The sequence below is a fragment of the Canis aureus genome, chromosome 36 (genome assembly GCF_053574225.1).
Source record: "Canis aureus isolate CA01 chromosome 36, VMU_Caureus_v.1.0, whole genome shotgun sequence".
NCBI classification, from domain to species: domain Eukaryota; kingdom Metazoa; phylum Chordata; class Mammalia; order Carnivora; family Canidae; genus Canis; species Canis aureus.
The window spans coordinates 20,883,226-20,900,183 of NC_135646.1; the positions used below are offsets into that span (position 1 = coordinate 20,883,226).

Sequence of the window (16,958 nt, forward strand, 5' to 3'; positions counted from 1 at the left end):
CTCCACAGCGCGCAATGACGGCGGGGCGCCACGCGAGGCCCGCACTCGCCACTTCCGGTCCTGCGCAGGGCCTCCAGGCGTGGCCGGACGGGCTGAGGAGGAGCCGGGCGGAAGTGACCTCAAGCCGCTCGCCGGCGTTGCCCGCCTTAGTTCCGCTTTGCGTTTCGCGTGCTTGTAGGGTTATGAAGCGAGCCCCCTCTCCCTGTCAAAAGCGTACCAGGTGAGGGTAAATTCCATTGCCTTGGTAAGTTCTAGTCACTTTGGTTTGAAATAGGGAGCGGGAGGTAAAAGGCGAGCAGGTGAGGAGCGTTCTAACGGGCCCCGCGCTCAGCCTGCGGTAGCCCGAAGACCCTAATTTCGAAACGTGGGTAAATGCAAGGGCATCGTCTCGGTTGCCACAACAGGTGTGCTAACGGAAGTGGTCCGTCACATCCCCCATTCTCTCATTCACTTACTGAGAGAGACCCTTGCTAGGCTCTGTTCTGGTGCTTGGGCTGTTCCATCCAGTGAGCATTCTGGACGGGAGGGTAGTATTGGAACAGACTTCTTTAGAAAAATATATAGCGTATTATTGGTCAGTGCTATGGGAAAAGATAATCGGGCAGGTACTAAAGTGAAGGCAATTTATTATTATTATTATTTTTTATGATAGTCACACACAGAGAGAGAAGCAGATACACAGGCAGAGGGAGAAGCAGGCTCCATGCAGGGAGCCCGACGTGGGATTCGATCCCGGGTCTCCAGGATCGCGCCCTGGGCCAAAGGCAGGCGCCAAACCTCTGCGCCACCCAGGGCTCCCTGAAGGCAGTTTTAAGGAGAGTTATAAGGCCAATAGGAACTGACTTCTGAGCAGAGACTTGGACTCGAGGAAAATAAGCGGCCAGACGTCTGGGTGTAAGGGCTCCAGACAAAGAGAGCACCCAGCGCCTGGACCCCAAGGCGGAAATGTACGCGACTTGGAGGACTTGCAGGGAGTGAAGAAGAAGTGAACAGGGGAAGTAGGAGATCGATAGGTTCTCATCATTTCCATCACTAGACTTTTATTACTTGGGGGGTGCTGTTCCAGACTTTTTCTTTTAAATATGGGGTAGAAATGAGCATGTGTGAGTTAAGAGAGGAAAACGAACTTAATTTTCTCTTTTGGAAATAGAGACACGTTTTCTAACTTCTCTTGGTGAGACTGAGAAATTGAACAATAGTACTTCCTGAAACTCACATCAAGAAGAAAAATGGTAAGTTTGATTCAATTCTTGTTGTCTTTCATTATAGATAATTTTTAGAAATTCAGTCAAGGAAAATAAAACTGGTATGATGGCTAAACAAAACCCGAAGCAAAATTACTTTTAAAGTCTTCAGTGGAAAAAAATATAAATAAATAAATAAATAAATAAATAAATAAATAAATAAATAAATAAATAAATAAAAATTAAAAAAATAAATTCTTCAGTGGTTTCACTTCAAATGCACAGAATTTAACTTTTTTAAAGAAAAAGATTTATTACAGCATATAATGGAAAGGAGTTGCAGAGTATACCCAGGTGTGATAATTTTGATTGGATCCTTTTGTTCTGGATCTAAGGTAGGCAACTAGAGCTTGAAATAGAAGAAAAGCAATGAGAATACTACCCTGTTTCCTCCCACCCTACCCCAACTCACACACTCTTGCCCTTGTCAGCTTGACCATATTCCGACTGCTAGATTCTGATGTGGGAAACAGAGGCAGAAGACAAATTATTAAATTTCCTTACCACCTACAGCCCATTGACAAGTCCTTGAAACAGGCAGAGTGACGCTCCTCTAGGGACTTAACTGCCTCAATGTCAATACTTTGCTAAGGGCAAGAGGCAGTCTTACCCCAACTCCCACGATGCTGTAAATCTACTTTAACATATAAAAATTCCTTTAGGAATTTCCTTATCTCGGGGCACCTGGGTGGCTCAGATAGTTGAGTGTCTGCCTTCGGCTCAGGTCATGCTCTTAGGGTCCTGGGATTGAGCCCCCACATTGGGCTCCCTGCTCAGCGGGGAACCTGCTTCTTCCTCTAACTCTCCCCCGCTTGTGCTTTCTCAAATAAAAGAAATAAATTCCCTTATCTCCCCCAAGATACCTGTTGGCAATCATCCCCCAAGCATATGGCCCACTGATACATATCTGAAGGATCTTTGCCCAACAATAGCTATCACCCCACCACCACCAAGGTCCTGGAAACCTTGCTTCCAGAATTCCTTAGAGATTTATGCTCTCCCTACACCCCTCCCAACTTGAGAGTATATAATGGGCCACTCGCTGTGACCCCAGTGCAGCTCTTTCTGCCCGTGAGTCCTGTCCCCACGCTTTAATAAAATCACCTTTTTGCACCAAAGGCACCTCAAGAATTCTTTCTTGGCTGTCAGTTTCCAACCCTAACGTCTTTTCCTACATCAGATACTACTGGAAGAGGAGAAAGGAAAAAGGAAGCCTCAGAATAACCCCTGACCCCACAATGGGATAACAAAAGGAATATGCAGGTTACTCGAACATCAGAGAAACAAAAAGCAAGCAAGGAGTAATATGATTACCTCTGCACATTTAAGATTGTTGTCTTCAGTGAAGAATCGTTTTTAACACTCTCAAATTACATAGGGAAATAAATGGTGGAGACTCTGTTTTGAAAAGTCATTTTCTTACTCTTTTTCAATATATATTAATGATGTTGGTCAATTGCCATTTAAATCAGTAATACTAATATAACCATTGTTTTCATTTTTATTGATGACAAATTCACACTTAAAATAAGTATTTCCATCACAGTATATTTACTGTTAATTTTTTTTTTAAAGATTTTATTTATTTATTCATGAGAGACACAAAAAGAGAGAGAGGCAGAGACACAGGCAGAGGGAGATGCAGGCTCCATGCAGGGAGCCTGACATGGGACTCGATCCAGGGTCTCCAGGATCACACCCTGGGCTGCAGGCAGCGCTAAACTGCTGCGCCACCGGGGCTGCCCTACTGTTAAATTTTTATGATAGGTACCATTTTACATTAACATTTATATTTATTTTCTGGAGTTTTTTTCTACTGTTGAAATAAATTTTGAAGAAGTACACCTTACTCTCAGGTGTGTAGACATACCATCTCTGAAATGGCATTTCTTTTTGTGTTTTAATTCAGGCTGTCATCTTTAATCTAGTTTGAGAATAATATAGCACATAAAGTCACAAAGAAATCTAATTTGTTCTATTTTTTTTTCTCTTTTTTAGTCAGTGACACTGCATACAGATGTAGGTGATATTAAAATTGAAGTATTCTGTGAGAGGACACCCAAAACTTGTGAGGTGAGTACCATTATGTCCATATAAAAAATGAGTTAATGGGCAGCCCCGGTGGCTTGGTGGTTTGGCCCCGCCTTCAGTCCAGGACATGATCCTGGAGACCCAGGATCGAGTCCCACATCAGGCTCTCTGCATGAAGCCTGCTTCTCCCTCTGCCTCTGTCTCTGCCTCTCATGAATAAATAAATAAAATCTTAAAAAAAAAATGAGTTAATGCAGCAGGATAACCATTTTGGAATTAAATCATCTAACCTAAAAAAAAAAATAATAAAAGCTTGTATATAAAACCATTGTCAGGAAAAACTAGCCATCATAATTTCTGGCCTAATTTCCACTTACCTTTGATATTAAAGGTGGATCAAAGAAAGAGCAGATAATTTTTCTCTAAACATAGAGGGGTTGGGGGGTACCTGTGTGGCTCAGTGGTTGAGCGCCTACCTTTGGCTCAGGTCATGATCTTGGGGTCCTGGGATAGAGTCCCTTGTCGGGCTCCCAAGAGGGAGCCTGCTTCTCCCTCTGCCTAATGTCTCTGCCTGTCTCTGTGTCTCTCATGAATAAATAAAATCTTTAAAAAAATATGTATATATGTATAAGTGTATTTTTGCTATATCATTTCCCAATCATTACTTTCTCTCTTTTCAGAATTTCTTGGCTCTTTGTGCCAGTAATTACTACAATGGCTGTATATTTCATAGAAATATCAAGGGTTTCATGGTTCAAACAGGAGATCCGACAGGTAAGTTAATTCTATTAATATCTAGAGAATTGGGTATATAGTGTGAAAAAGCGGGTAAACAAAGAACAGAAAAATATAATGTAACATTGTATGTCAACTATACTCAAATTAAAAATATTTTTTGGAATACCTATGTGACTCAGTTTAAGCATCTGACTATTGATTTCAGCCCAGGTCTTGATCTCAAGCTGGTGAGTTCAAGCAAGCACCACTGGGCCTAGAACCTACTTAGAAAAAAAATGTGTACGTGAAAATTTAATTTTTAATAAATAAAATTAATTTTTATAAAATAAAACAAAAATATAAGCACATAGAGTTTTTATAACCTGGCTACTTTACCACAACAATAAATTTTTAGGGCAGCCCAGGTGGCTCACCAGTTTAGCGCCGCCTTCAGCCCAGGGCCTGATCCTGGAGACCCGGGATTGAGTCCCATGTTGGGCTCCCCTGCATTGGAGCCTGCTTTTCCCTCTGACTGTGTCTCTGCTTCTCTCTCTGTGTGTCTCTCATGAATAAATAAATTAAATCTTAAAAAAAAAAAAAAAAAAAAAAAAAAGGCAGCCCCAGTGGCGCAGCGGTTTAGCGCCGCCTGCAGCCCAGGGCGTGATCCTGGAGACCCTGGATCGAGTTCCACGTCAGGCTCTGTATGATGTCTGCTTCTTTCTCTGCCTCTATCTCTCTGTCTCTATGAATAAATAAATAAAATCTTTAAAAAAAAAAAAAGAAAAATTTTAAGTAGAAGTTACTGGCATCTAGTTTTATTTATTTATTCATTTATTTATTTATTGCATCTAGTTTTAAAATAAAATATGAACGGGGTGCCTAGCGGCTCAGTCAACTGAGTGTTGGACTCTTGGTTGCAGCTTGAGTCGTTATCTCAAGGTTGTGAGATTAATCCCTGCATCGGACCTTACGTTGAGCAGGTTCTTTCTTTGTACTCGCCTCATTTCATGTGTTTGCACTCTCTTTAAAATAAATAAAACAGGGATCCCTGGGTGGCTCAGCAGTTTGGCGCCTGCCTTTGGCCTAGGGCGCGATCCTGGAGACCCGGGATCGAATCCCACGTTGGGCTCCTGGTGCATGGAGCCTGCTTCTCCCTCTGCCTGTGTCTCTGCCTCTCTCTGTGTGTGACTATCATAAAAAATAAAAATTAAAAAAAAAATAAATGAATAAAACAAAATATGAACAATACTGATAGTGAGGGGATTTGTTTTTTGTAGAGATACTTTATTTTTCTGCTCTATAAAGTGGAATTTTGAGAAGAGAGGACATTGCAAATTTAAAGAGTTATAAAATAGCCCTTATGTTTTAGAAAATGAAACTTTTTCAACATTAGATACTCCCCCCCCCCTTTTTTTTAATTAGATACTTTTTTTATTTGTCTGTCTCATAATATAGGTACCGGAAGAGGAGGTAACAGTATCTGGGGCAAGAAATTTGAGGATGAATATAGTGAATATCTTAAGGTATATCTCGAGCGCTTCAAAATCTATCTTCTCATGCCTTGTTTACACTTGAAAACTTTAATACATATGTTGTAGTAACACAAGGTAATGTCATTAGTATACAAACATGCTTTTTTTGTAGTTTTAGTACACTTGATAAATGTCAGGGAGAAAATATAAATATAAATGACATTTCTTACCTAAAAAATATTCTGGAATCTCGCAATCACATGGATCTTGACATTAAGTGAGCTTTTCTTTGGGTCCAGCCTGAAATGTTTATTAATCAGTGATGTACCAAAAGGGCTGAATGTCTCACTATAAAATTTATGTTGAATGACATGAATTACTAGCCTTTTTTGAGGATAGGCAAGAAAGACCATGAGACCTCCTGGTTGCAATACTGCACATGGTAAATATCCAATTTTTATTATCATCTGTTAGATGTTTGAATATTCCTGTGTTAACTTAATTTCTGTGGTAAATCCCAGCTAGGTTAAAGAGAAGTGCATAGCATAGTAAAATTAGAGATTTTTGTTTCCTTTTTTTTTCTTTTCATATTTTTTTCTCTATTTTTCAAACTTTCTAAAGAACATTTTTTCAAATTTCCTATTTTTAAAAGATTTTATTTTTTTAAAAAACAAATATATATATTTTTTAAGATTTTATTTTTAAGTAATCTCTATACCTAAATGGGGCTCAAATTTACAATCTCAGAATCAAGAATTGCCTGCTCTGCCAACTGAGCCAGGCACTCCAAGAACCTTTGTTTTTAAATAAAAAACTAACACATGCCTATTTAAAAAAATTTTTTTTATTAAAATTTAAAATTAAATCAGTTCTACTTCCCAGAGATGACATCTGCTGACAATTATCATGTGATCTTATAAACTTTGTATCTGCATAGAATGATAACTTTAGAAATTTTTAAAAAAGAGATAAATTCTCCTCAATAAGAACATGTAATATATTTTTTTTTCTTTTTTTTTTGAGAGAGGGAGCGAGAGAGAGGCGAGTGCACAGCAAGGGGAGCTGCGGCGCAAGGAGAAGCAGGCTCCCCGCATGACCTGAGCCGAGGGCAGACTCTTAACCAACTGAGCCACCCAGGTGGCCCTAAAATATGTGATTTAGTACATCGTATTTCAGTCACATTAAGATATATCCAAGAGGGATACCTGGGTGACTCAGTGGTTGAGCATCTGCCGTTGGTTCAGGTCATCATCCCGGGGTCCTAGGATCAAGCTTTGCATCAGGCTCCCTACAGGGAGCTTCCTTCTGCCTCTGCCTTATACCTCTGCGTCTTTGTGTCTCTCATGAATAAATAAATAAAATCTTTAAAAAAAAAAAAAAAAAAAAAATATATATATATATATATATATATATATATATATATATATATCTCCAAGAAAATTCTGAAAATTCATTGCAGTGTTTAAGTCTGGATGATGGGACTAGGAGTAATTTATTTTTTTCTTTTTGTTTCCTTCATGAGGAAACATTACTTTTGTTATAGGAGTTGGGGCTGGGAGGTGATAAATTGTTTATAAGTCATCCTTTTCCTGAATTACAAACAAAGCAACTTTAGGTATTAATTAATAACTGCTTCAGTAACACTAATTCACCATCCTATACCAGTGATTTTCAACACTGGCTATTATAGACTCATCTGTGGAGTTTTAAAAATAGGAAATATTAAGGCCTTATACCCCTTAATATAGAAAAAAAGAATAAAACTGATTAGGACCTAGATTATATTTTAAGGTTCTCTAATGATTCCTAAAGTCTTAAGAACTATCATCTTTATATACCAGAGTTGGGTGTGTATTGAATATTCACATACTCTGACCCAGCAATTCCATTCCCAAATGTTTACCTTATAGAAACTCTTGTACAAATGCATTAGGAATCAGTACAGGAGTGTTCCTAGGGTGCTATTTTAATAGCAAAATCTAAAAACAACCCAAATATCCATTGATCATAACATGGACAAATAGAGTATATTCAGTGGTTGATTATTATCCAGCAATAAAAAAATCACAACTGGACGCCTGGGTGGCTCAGCGGTTGAGCACCAACCTTCAGCCCAGGGTGTGATCCCGGAGTCCCAGGATCGAGTCCCACATGGGGCTCTCTGCATGGAGCCTGCTTCTCCCTCTGCCTACGTCTCTGCCTCTGTGTGTCTCCATGAATAAATAAATAAAATCTTTAAAAAAAAAAAATCACAATTACTGCTACACATTTATGTGTAAGTCTTAGAAACATAATGATGGTATAAAAAGCATTTACCAGAAGACTACAAATAGTATGATACTATTTTAGAGAGCTCAGAAACAACCAGAAGAGAACAATCTATTGTTTAGGCATGTATAAAGATAGTAAAATGGTGGTTTTTTTTTTTTTCCTTGGGAGAGGTTGAGGTAAGAGATGACGAGTACATAGGCACATGCAATAGTTTGGTAAGTTGGAATTCTTTTTTTTTTTTTTTTTAAGATTTTATTTATTCATGAGAGAAGCAGAACAAGAGGCAGAGACACAGGCAGAGGGAGAAGCAGGCTCCATGCTGGGAGCCTGATGCGGGACTAGATCCCGGGACTCCAGAATCATGTCCTGGGCCGAAGGCAGACGCTAAACTGCTGAGCCACCCAGAGAATCCAAGTAAGTTGGAATTCTTACATCTTAGAAATAGGTTAATGAATATTTTATTAAGTTATAAGTTAAATGTAACATTTGAGTCACCTTTTGAGAAGAAAATAAAGCTTTAATATCTTGATGTAGCTAGATTTCTATTGCTTTCTCATTAGTGTCTGCTGATGAATAGCTTAAGAGAGAGTAATCAGGGATCCCTGGATGGCGCAGCGGTTTGGCGCCTGCCTTTGGCCTGGGGCGCGATCCTGGAGACCCGGGATCGAATCCCACGTCGGGCTCCCTGCATGGAGCCTGCTTCTCCCTCTGCCTGTGTCTCTGCCTCTCTGTCTCTCTCTGTGTGACTATCATGAATAAATAAATAAAATTTTAAAAAAAAAAGAAAGTTTCATTGCAAAAATAGTAATAATAAAAATTAAAAAATTAAAAAAAAAAGAGAGTAATCACTAGTTATTTATGATATATTTTATATTGCGGCGCCTCCTTATAGCACAGTTTTGTCATGTCTTCAATCTTCTCAATAATGTCATAATTCTTATATACAGTCCCTTGTATAACAAATAGTATCATGAGTATTAGAGCAATAGGAGACCTTCCCTTACATCATCCGGTCCTGGTTTATGAGCTGCCTGCCCTTGGGTGGAAGATCCACAGATACATTCTCTGTGGCCGTGGTCTAAAAAAATGTTTTAGTACTATTTAGGCAAGAGATATACTATTCCTTTTGCCAGACTCCATCACTCCTACATTCTGTCCAAATAACCCATTTATTATCTGCTGACCCAGGTGAGCATTTGAATTATGGATAAAACCCCTGAACTAGTCCAACCTCCCTCCCTTGTTTTACAGATAAAGCAACTAGCCAGAGGCCAGTGTACGTGTGAAGAGATTATGGGGATTTTGGTTTTGTTCTTTTCCTGATTGTTTCATGCCAGCACACTGTTCCCTAATATGATGTAAAGACTTCTCTTATGCCTTGGTTTAGCTAAAAATGTCTGTGGCTGTACTCCTCCAAAGTGAAAATGCAATTAACTGGGGCATATGATTTGATATGTACACAATTCACATACAAGTGTTAGAAATACAGATCATACAGAAACTGAACATTTGGATTAGCCTTAATAGAAGCTAATTAAATGTTTTCTTGGTCCCTTAAAAAGTACAGATCTTGTCTCAGTCCTATATTTGGAATACTTACATAAAAACACAATTAAGGGCAGCCCAGGTGGCTCAGCAGTTTAGCACCACCTTCAGCCCATGGCGTGATCCTGGAGACCCGGGATCGAGTCCCACGTCAGGCTCCCTGCATGGAGCCTGCTTCTCCCTCTGCCTTTGTCTCTGCCTCTCTCTCTCTGTGTGTCTCTCATGAATAAATAAATAAAATTAAAAAAAACCCACACAATTAAATATTTTGGTCTGTCTTTCACAGCACAATGTTAGGGGTGTTGTATCAATGGCTAATAATGGCCCAAACACCAATGGATCTCAGTTCTTCATCACCTATGGCAAGCAGCCACATTTGGACATGAAATATACGGTATTTGGAAAGTGAGTATTTTGGTTATAGTTTTCTTTGGAATTTCAATGCAAGGGCTGCATATGAGAGACTATGATAGCATAATATTGAAAGAGCAGTATGAAAGCTAAATACACCTGGTAAGCCCACCACTTACCAGCCCTGTGACCTTAGGAACGTATAACCTCTTCGAGCCTTAATTTCTTTATTTCGTAAAATAGGAGCAAATACTTTTTCCCTTTTTTTTGGACTGTTATGTAAATTAACAGTACTGTATTTTTTATGAATAACATTTTGCAGGAATGAACAGATCTGAAAAATAGGGGCCTTAACAAGATGGGCTAAGACGGTGGTTCCCTTCTGTCACCAGTGTTCTAGGCGCCTCTTTCTCCTCAACCACCTTTCTCTTCCATCCTCATGCTCACCTCATGGTCATAACATGGGCAGCATAGCTCCAGTCAGAACATGTGTTCCAGGCAGAAAGGAGGAGGAAGGGCAAAAGGGGCTTGCCAGCTGAGTCAGTCCCTTTTTTTTAAGTTTTACTTTATTTATATGTTTTTGTGTGTTTTTTAAGATTTTATTTATTCATGAGAGACACAGAGAGAGAGGCAGAGACACAGGCAGAGGGAAAAGCAGGCTCCATGCAAGGAGCCCGATGAGGGACTCGATCCCTGGACTCCAGGATCATGCCCTGAGCCGAAGGCAGCCGCTCAATCACTGAGCCACCCAGGTGTCCCTATTTATATGTTTTTTGGTTTTGTTTTGTTTTTTTAAGTAAGCTCCACAAGTCGGCCCCTTCTTAAATAGCTTTCCTAGAAGACCCAGAACTTAACATTGTGGACTTCATTACCTACAAGGGAGGGTAGGAAATGTTTTTCAGAAACACATTGCCAGTCTCAATAAAATCAAGATTCTATGAGGAAGAAGAAGCCGGGAGACTGGATTCTAGGTAGTTGTTCAGCAGACTGTGCCAGAATATCCACTATTAGCACCATGCCTGGGAATTGCTTTTATAAATCAGCAAAATGTCAACCTGTCAAATGTTCATTCAACAAACATTTACTGTGCTCAATAAACCAAGGCACAGTTGTAGGGTTTCTTTTAACAGTTTAGATGCCAAGTTAGATAAACTAGAAGACTCAGGGTGCCTGGTTGGCTCAGCTGGTTGGGTGTCTGCCTTTGACCCGGGTCGTGGTCCCATGGACCTGGGATTAAGCCCTGAGTCAGGCTCCCTGCTCAACAAGGAGTCTGTTTCTCCACTGCCCTTCGCTTCACTCATGCTCCCTCTCTCTCTCTCAAATAAGTAAAATCTTTTTTAAAAAATGGAAATAAATGGGCCTGTGTAAAATTTTTAAAAAAATCGAAGACTCAACAACTCTTAGTTTTCATTCTATATAAATGTCTAATTTACAGATTAATAATCAATGAAATTAGTGAAATATTACAGCCTTAGTAGTAATTGCCTGGATGTAGATAATTCAGGTTCCCTTCCTTTTGTTTTCTCCTTTAACCCAGAATCATTGATCATTAACTACCAGGATTTATATCACTAGATTTGTGACAACTAGAGAGTTAAGAACAAAGATTCTTAACTGTAGGTTTCTTAATTCCTTGAAGTTATGTGTTCTGTGTATACACACATACTTTTTTGGAAGATGGCATGTAGCTTTCCATTTGTTCTCAAAGGTGCCCATGTCCCAAACACTTGACTAACTTGACTCAATTCTACATGCCCTTTTTGCTTGAGATCTGTTTCCTATGTCCTGTTTCTCTGACCCAAAAGGTGAGGAAGCTTTTGAAACTCAAAATTTAAGGACCTTAGTGAGGGGGCACATGGGTGGATCAGTCTGTTAAGCATCTGCTTTGGCTCAAATCATGATCGCAGAGTCCTAGGATTAAGCCCCATGTCAGGCTCCCTACTTAGCAGGGAGTCTGTTGCTCCCTATGCTTATGCTCTCTTTCTCTCTCTCAAATAAATCAAATCTTAAAAAAATATTTGGTTCTACATTTGGGAGTAAATTCAAAAGGTTGGTAGAAATGCAAAATAAAATGTAAATCTGTTATCTTTGTAAGTTATGCTGTAAGTCTTGGAAATTGATTAGAGTTGCACTAAGAGATATAACCTAAAGCCACCTGGGGCATCTCAGTGGCTCAGTCCATAGTGTCTGACTCTTGATTTCACTCAGATCATGATCTCAGGGTCCTGGGTTTGAGCCCCACATCAGATGCCCTGCTCAGCAAGGAGTCTGCTCAAGATCCTCTCTCCCTTTCCTCTTCCCCCCTCCCCATTTGTGTGCTCTCTCTCTTACTTGCTCTCTCCAAAATAAATAAATATATAAATAAATCCACCTTTCCTTAGCAAATGTTTTAGACCATTTGCCAGAAGGATAGCTCTCTATATTTTCTTATATTTGTGACGTGGAAATACGCTTCCTGGAAATGGGCTTAAGTTCCCATCTTTCCTTCTTTTATTATTAGTGCTTTTTGTTGTTGCCTAGATGCAAAAAGTAAAAACACCATATTTAAATAAAGTGCAAAATGGCCACCCACTTCAGGATCTTTAGTATAGGGCAATACTAATTAATAACAGTGTCACCATTACATACTTTCTCTGAGTATTTCCTCTAGTAAAGAAAATCTTATGACTGGTTATATTAGACCCATTTGTAGCTATGCTGTGGGAATACTTTGGTGGTAATATTCCTAGTCACTGCTATTGTCTAAAGTCCATAAAAATGAGGGATCCCTGAGTGGCGCAGCGGTTTGGCGCCTGCCTTTGGCCCAGGGCGCGATCCTGGAGACCCGGGATCGAATCCCACGTCGGGCTCCCAGTGCATGGAGCCTGCTTCTCCCTCTGCCCCTCTCTCTCTCTCTCTCTCTGTGACTATCATAAAGAAATAAAAATTAAAAAAAAAAAATGAATTTTTGTTTCTGAATTTTGGCTTATATCCATGGTAGAAAAACAAATCCGTATTTTATTGCATATTCAACTAGGGAATGCAAAGAACTATGAGACATGGTTCTTTTTTCTTTTTTCTTTTTCTTAATTAAGGAAACTGTAATTGCTATTTGGTATTTGGATATTATGTTTCAATCTATGGAACTTTTCAAACATTTATATTTCTCTTTCAGGGTAATAGATGGTCTAGAAACTCTAGATGAATTGGAGAAGTTACCAGTAAATGAGAAGACCTACCGGCCTCTTAATGACGTACACATTAAGGATATAACTATTCATGCCAATCCATTTGCACAATAGCTATAATAGACCTAGAAAAATATTTGGCAGACTATTTAAGGAACACACCTATTGTGGTTTACCCAGTTTTAATTATGTCAAAAGATTACATCATCCTTCTGCTTGTTTATAGCTAAGATCTTATTTAAGTTTAATTTTCCAAAAAACTCTTCTAATTTTTGGTTACATATAAGCATTCATTTTTTTTTTTTTTTTTAAGATTTTATTTACTTATTCATGAAAGGCAGAGACACAGACAGAAGGAGAAGCAGGCTCCATGCAGGGAGCCCGACGTGGGACTGGATCCCAGGTCTCCAGGATCAGGCCCCTGGCTGAAGGCGGCGCTAAACTGCTGAGCCACCTGGGCTGCCCAAATCCTGGCATTTTTAAGCACTATGCATATTCCTGCCATATCTAGTCCACGTCCTAGAGGTAGTCTTTTCCATTAATTATTCACTTTGTGCAGTCAGAGTAAGGACAAGATAGAGATGATCTAGAAAAGCCAGCCAGCCAATCCATTTGCTATTTTCTGTGGTCTTTAGATTACAGTAAAGGCTCAGAGAAGTCCTAGAGTAGAGTAAGCACTCAATTTCCCAATTCCTTTTTCCATGGAACTTTTTTAAAGCTATCATATACAGTATTGTAGGACAGAATTCTACAGGTGATCTGTTTGAAAAATGCAACTAATTGGCTAAGAGCACCAGTTGTAGAGTCCTGGATTGTGTTTGAATCACAGCTCTACCTCCTACTAGTAACTTTAGGCAGGTTACCATCTCCCAGATTTTCTCATCCCTAAAGACTCATCCCCTTCATAAGACTGTGAGGACTAATGAAACAATGTAAAGCTTCTGGCATCTGATAAGTGTTCTGTAGTGAGTAAACAGAAGCTATTCTCTTAATATTTATCTCCACCATAAGGCTCTCACCTAATCAGGCCTCATCATTTATATATCTATAAATATATAGATATATATCATTGATCTCATCAAAACCGTATTCTTTGATCTGCCTCCATCACCTTGATTAGATTTTGGTATTACTAAAACTGATGCCAAGCATTTCTTGGTTTGTATCATTTCTACAGATAGCTGATCTAACTAATATTTTCTTTCTTAATTATAATTTGGATGTTAGCTTGTAATATTCTCTTATTACCACCTATACCTTCTACTAAACTGATGTGCCAATTATATTAATGTCTTCACTTTTTAAAAAATAAGCTCTGTGCCCAACATGGAGATTGAATTCATGACCCTAAGATTAAGAATTGCATGCTCTACCTACCGAGCCAGTCAGGCACCCCTAATGCCCTCACGTTTTGATTCAGCCTTCTAATTTAGTCATTTAGATTTCTAGACCATATTAAAGCCTCTTGTGGGCCAAAATTTGTTTTGACACTTTCTTATACCTGATTTTTTTTCTCCCAACTGAATGGCATTGAATGTTTTTGTCATTACTCTTAGGAGGCTTTTACTGATTGCCAAGATGTTTTTGTACTGACTGGCATTCTGTCAATTTTAATTCTAAACCCTGCTCTTAAAACAAAACAAAAAAACAACCCTGCTCTTGTTTTTTTTACGTGCTACCAATATGGTGAGTTTTTAGTTTTTAGAGCTCATCCTTATAATGTCTGTTTAATGATAGCCATAAGGATCTTATAGAAAGACTGGCTGCCCGTCTTGGGCCTTTGAGAGGCATCATGAGGATCAAGATCCATAACACTGCTTTCTGTCCACTCACAGAATTGGCTGGTTCACACATCACATTAGCAGTTGAGTCTGTTCCATGTATTAACCGGAGGTAAAACACACTTAGCCAAAGGCAGACATTTAACAACAGAGCCACCCAGATGCCCCCAAAATAAAATCTTAAAAATAAAACTACAGTAAGGGGTGCCTGGGTGCCTCAGTTGGTTAGGTGTCTGCCTTCAGCTTGGATGATGGTCTCAGGGTCCTGGGATCCAGCCTCCCATGCGGTTCCTTGCTCAGTGGGAAGCTTGCTTCTCCCTCTATCCCTGCTTGTGCCGTGAAATTAAAAAAAAAAATCTTCAAAAATAAATAAAAATAAAGCTATAATGAAAAAGGGATTAGCTGCAAACATTTTATAAAGCTCCAAATACTAAATTGGTGCAAGAGATATGGCTAGAATAGTATACAGGAGTTCAATCCAAAATCATAAAGAGAAAAGTTATCCCGTAAATTGTGTTAAGAGAACCAGTAAATTATATGGGGAAAAATAGCAAAAGAATTTCAACTCATATGATGATGCAGCAAAATTCCAGAAGGATAAATTGCCTTTAAAAAAAAAATCTAGGGCAGCCCGGGTGGCTCAGCGGTTTAGTGCCGCCTTTGGCCCAGGGTCTGATACTAAAGACCTGGGATGGAGTCCCATGTCTGGCTCCTTGTGTGGAGCCTGCTTTTCCCTCTGCCTCTCATAAATAAAAAAATCAAGTTGTGGGCAGGGTTGTTTACACTAAGGTCTCACTTTGGCTGGTAGATGACCATCTTCTACACAATCTCCTCAGTGAGTGTGTAGTAATCTCTTCAAGAAGAAAGACATCAGTCATTGGATTGGGGCCCACCCTAGTGACCTCATTTTAACCTTAAGTAGGTCTGTAACAGCCCTATCTACAAATAAGTCACAATCTGAGGTAGTAGGAGTCAAGACTAAACATGAATGGGGGGGGGGGGGGGCGGGGCAGTGCCACCTCAAAACCAACAGTATGCACTAGGAACACAACATTTTCATAGGGCAGCCTTCAGTCCAGGGCCTGATCTGGAGCCTGCTTCTCCCTCTGCCTGTGTCTCTCATGAATACATTTAAAAAAAAAAAGGATAAAAAATTTAAAAAATGTTCATAAATGAAATTTTGGGTAAATATCAAATTAGTAATTGCCTAGGTATGAGTAAATTTAAAACCATTTCGAAAACTAATTTTGGTAGTATACACAAGATTTTTTTCAACGTTCATCATCTTTCACCCTTGTAATCTTATTGTGATTTCTAAATTTCTCTCTGCAGTCCTTCACTACTTGTGAAAGCACAATATAGTTGATGCCTTTTTCCCATCTCCTAGATTTTTTTTTTTTTTTTTTTTAATTTATGATAGTCAGAGAGAGAGAGGCAGAGACACAGGCAGAGGGAGAAGCAGGCTCCATGCACTGGGAGCCCGACGTGGGATTCGTTCCTGGGTCTCCAGGATCACGCCCTGGGCCAAAGGCAGGCGCCAAACCGCTGCGCCACCCAGGGATCCCGCCCATCTCCTAGATTGTTAGCATTGAGAATGTATGTACAGTGCTTGGCACAATAACCAGCTCACTATGATTAGCTACTATTCTCCAAAGGCAGGAATTCCTTAGGTTTGCTTAAGACTGAAAAATGCGGGATCCCTGGGTGGCGCAGCGGTTTGGCGCCTGCCTTTCGCCCAGGGCGCGATCCTGGAGACCCGGGATCGAATCCCACGTCGGGCTCCCGGTGCATGGAGCCTGCTTCTCCCTCTGCCTGTGTCTCTGCCTCTCTCTCTCTCTGTGACTATCATAAATAAATAAAAATTAAAAAAAAAAAAAGACTGAAAAATGCTAAATAGATCCTGAATTTCACAAGTTAACAGTGATGAATTCCTCCCTCTGAAATATGTATCTTCTATTTGGTGACCCTGGCCCCCATAAAGATTTAAGTATTAATAGTTTTAAAACATCTTCAAATCTTATGAAGGGGCTTAAGAAATGCAAACTACCATAGAATTTTGGAAATACATATTCCTCATCACTTTTTACCCAATAATTGTGCATCTGTGTAGGGCTGGCTACATATGTTGCTTTCCTGTGCAACAGCTAGTAAAATTACGGTTGGTTGTAAGTTAATATTATACGTTTTTGGGACGCCTAGGTGGTTCAGTGGTTGAGCGTCTGCCTTTGGCTGGGATCACCATCCCAGGCTTCTGGGATCAAGTCCAGCATCAGGCTCCCTGCATGGAGCCTGCTTTTCCCTCTACCAATGTCTCTACCTCTTTCTCTTATGAATAAATCTTTAAAAAGTGATAATTTTTACATTTTCCACTAAGTTTGG

At 39.5% G+C, this 16,958-nt stretch overlaps 2 protein-coding genes and 1 long non-coding RNA gene across 8 annotated transcripts in view; 1 reads left to right on the forward strand and 2 right to left on the reverse strand.

The window, feature by feature from the left end:
* The window catches only part of NIF3L1 (NGG1 interacting factor 3 like 1), a 54,102-nt gene extending 53,997 nt beyond the window's left edge, over positions 1 to 105 (reverse strand). The window contains exon 1 of the mRNA XM_077885282.1: positions 1 to 105. The gene's annotated coding sequence lies outside the window, so the exon portion shown is untranslated.
* Positions 65 to 15,824, forward strand: PPIL3 (peptidylprolyl isomerase like 3). Of its 5 annotated transcripts, XM_077885292.1 has the most exons (8): positions 66 to 220; positions 653 to 947; positions 1,151 to 1,232; positions 3,243 to 3,317; positions 3,956 to 4,049; positions 5,448 to 5,515; positions 9,567 to 9,685; positions 12,786 to 15,824. In XM_077885292.1, the coding sequence occupies exons 3-8, from the start codon at positions 1,230 to 1,232 to the stop codon at positions 12,910 to 12,912; spliced, it is 486 nt and encodes a 161-aa protein (XP_077741418.1). In that variant the 5' UTR covers positions 66 to 220; positions 653 to 947; positions 1,151 to 1,229; the 3' UTR covers positions 12,913 to 15,824. The 5 variants fall into 5 exon arrangements, with proteins under 5 accessions (XP_077741420.1, XP_077741418.1, XP_077741417.1 ...); XM_077885294.1 differs by lacking the exon at positions 3,243 to 3,317 and having other exon boundaries at positions 65 to 220; XM_077885291.1 differs by having other exon boundaries at positions 653 to 1,232.
* The window catches only part of LOC144306039 (uncharacterized), a 14,055-nt gene continuing 1,734 nt past the window's right edge, over positions 4,638 to 16,958 (reverse strand). Inside the window, exons 2-4 of one of the 2 annotated variants that reach the window (XR_013373070.1) lie at positions 6,670 to 6,802; positions 5,695 to 5,764; positions 4,638 to 4,734 (exon numbers count right to left, since the gene is read on the reverse strand). This is a non-coding gene — a long non-coding RNA (uncharacterized LOC144306039). Of the gene's footprint in view, positions 4,735 to 4,800; positions 5,181 to 5,694; positions 5,765 to 6,669; positions 6,803 to 16,958 lie in introns of those variants that run through there. The other variant, XR_013373069.1, reaches the window with a different exon arrangement.

Coding starts and splice junctions, on each gene's coding strand:
- PPIL3 (XM_077885291.1), top strand. Junction 4,050..5,447: donor TCAAACAGGAGATCCGACAG/GTAAGTTAATTC, acceptor CTCATAATATAG/GTACCGGAAGAGGAGGTAAC. Junction 5,516..9,566: donor AATATAGTGAATATCTTAAG/GTATATCTCGAG, acceptor TGTCTTTCACAG/CACAATGTTAGGGGTGTTGT.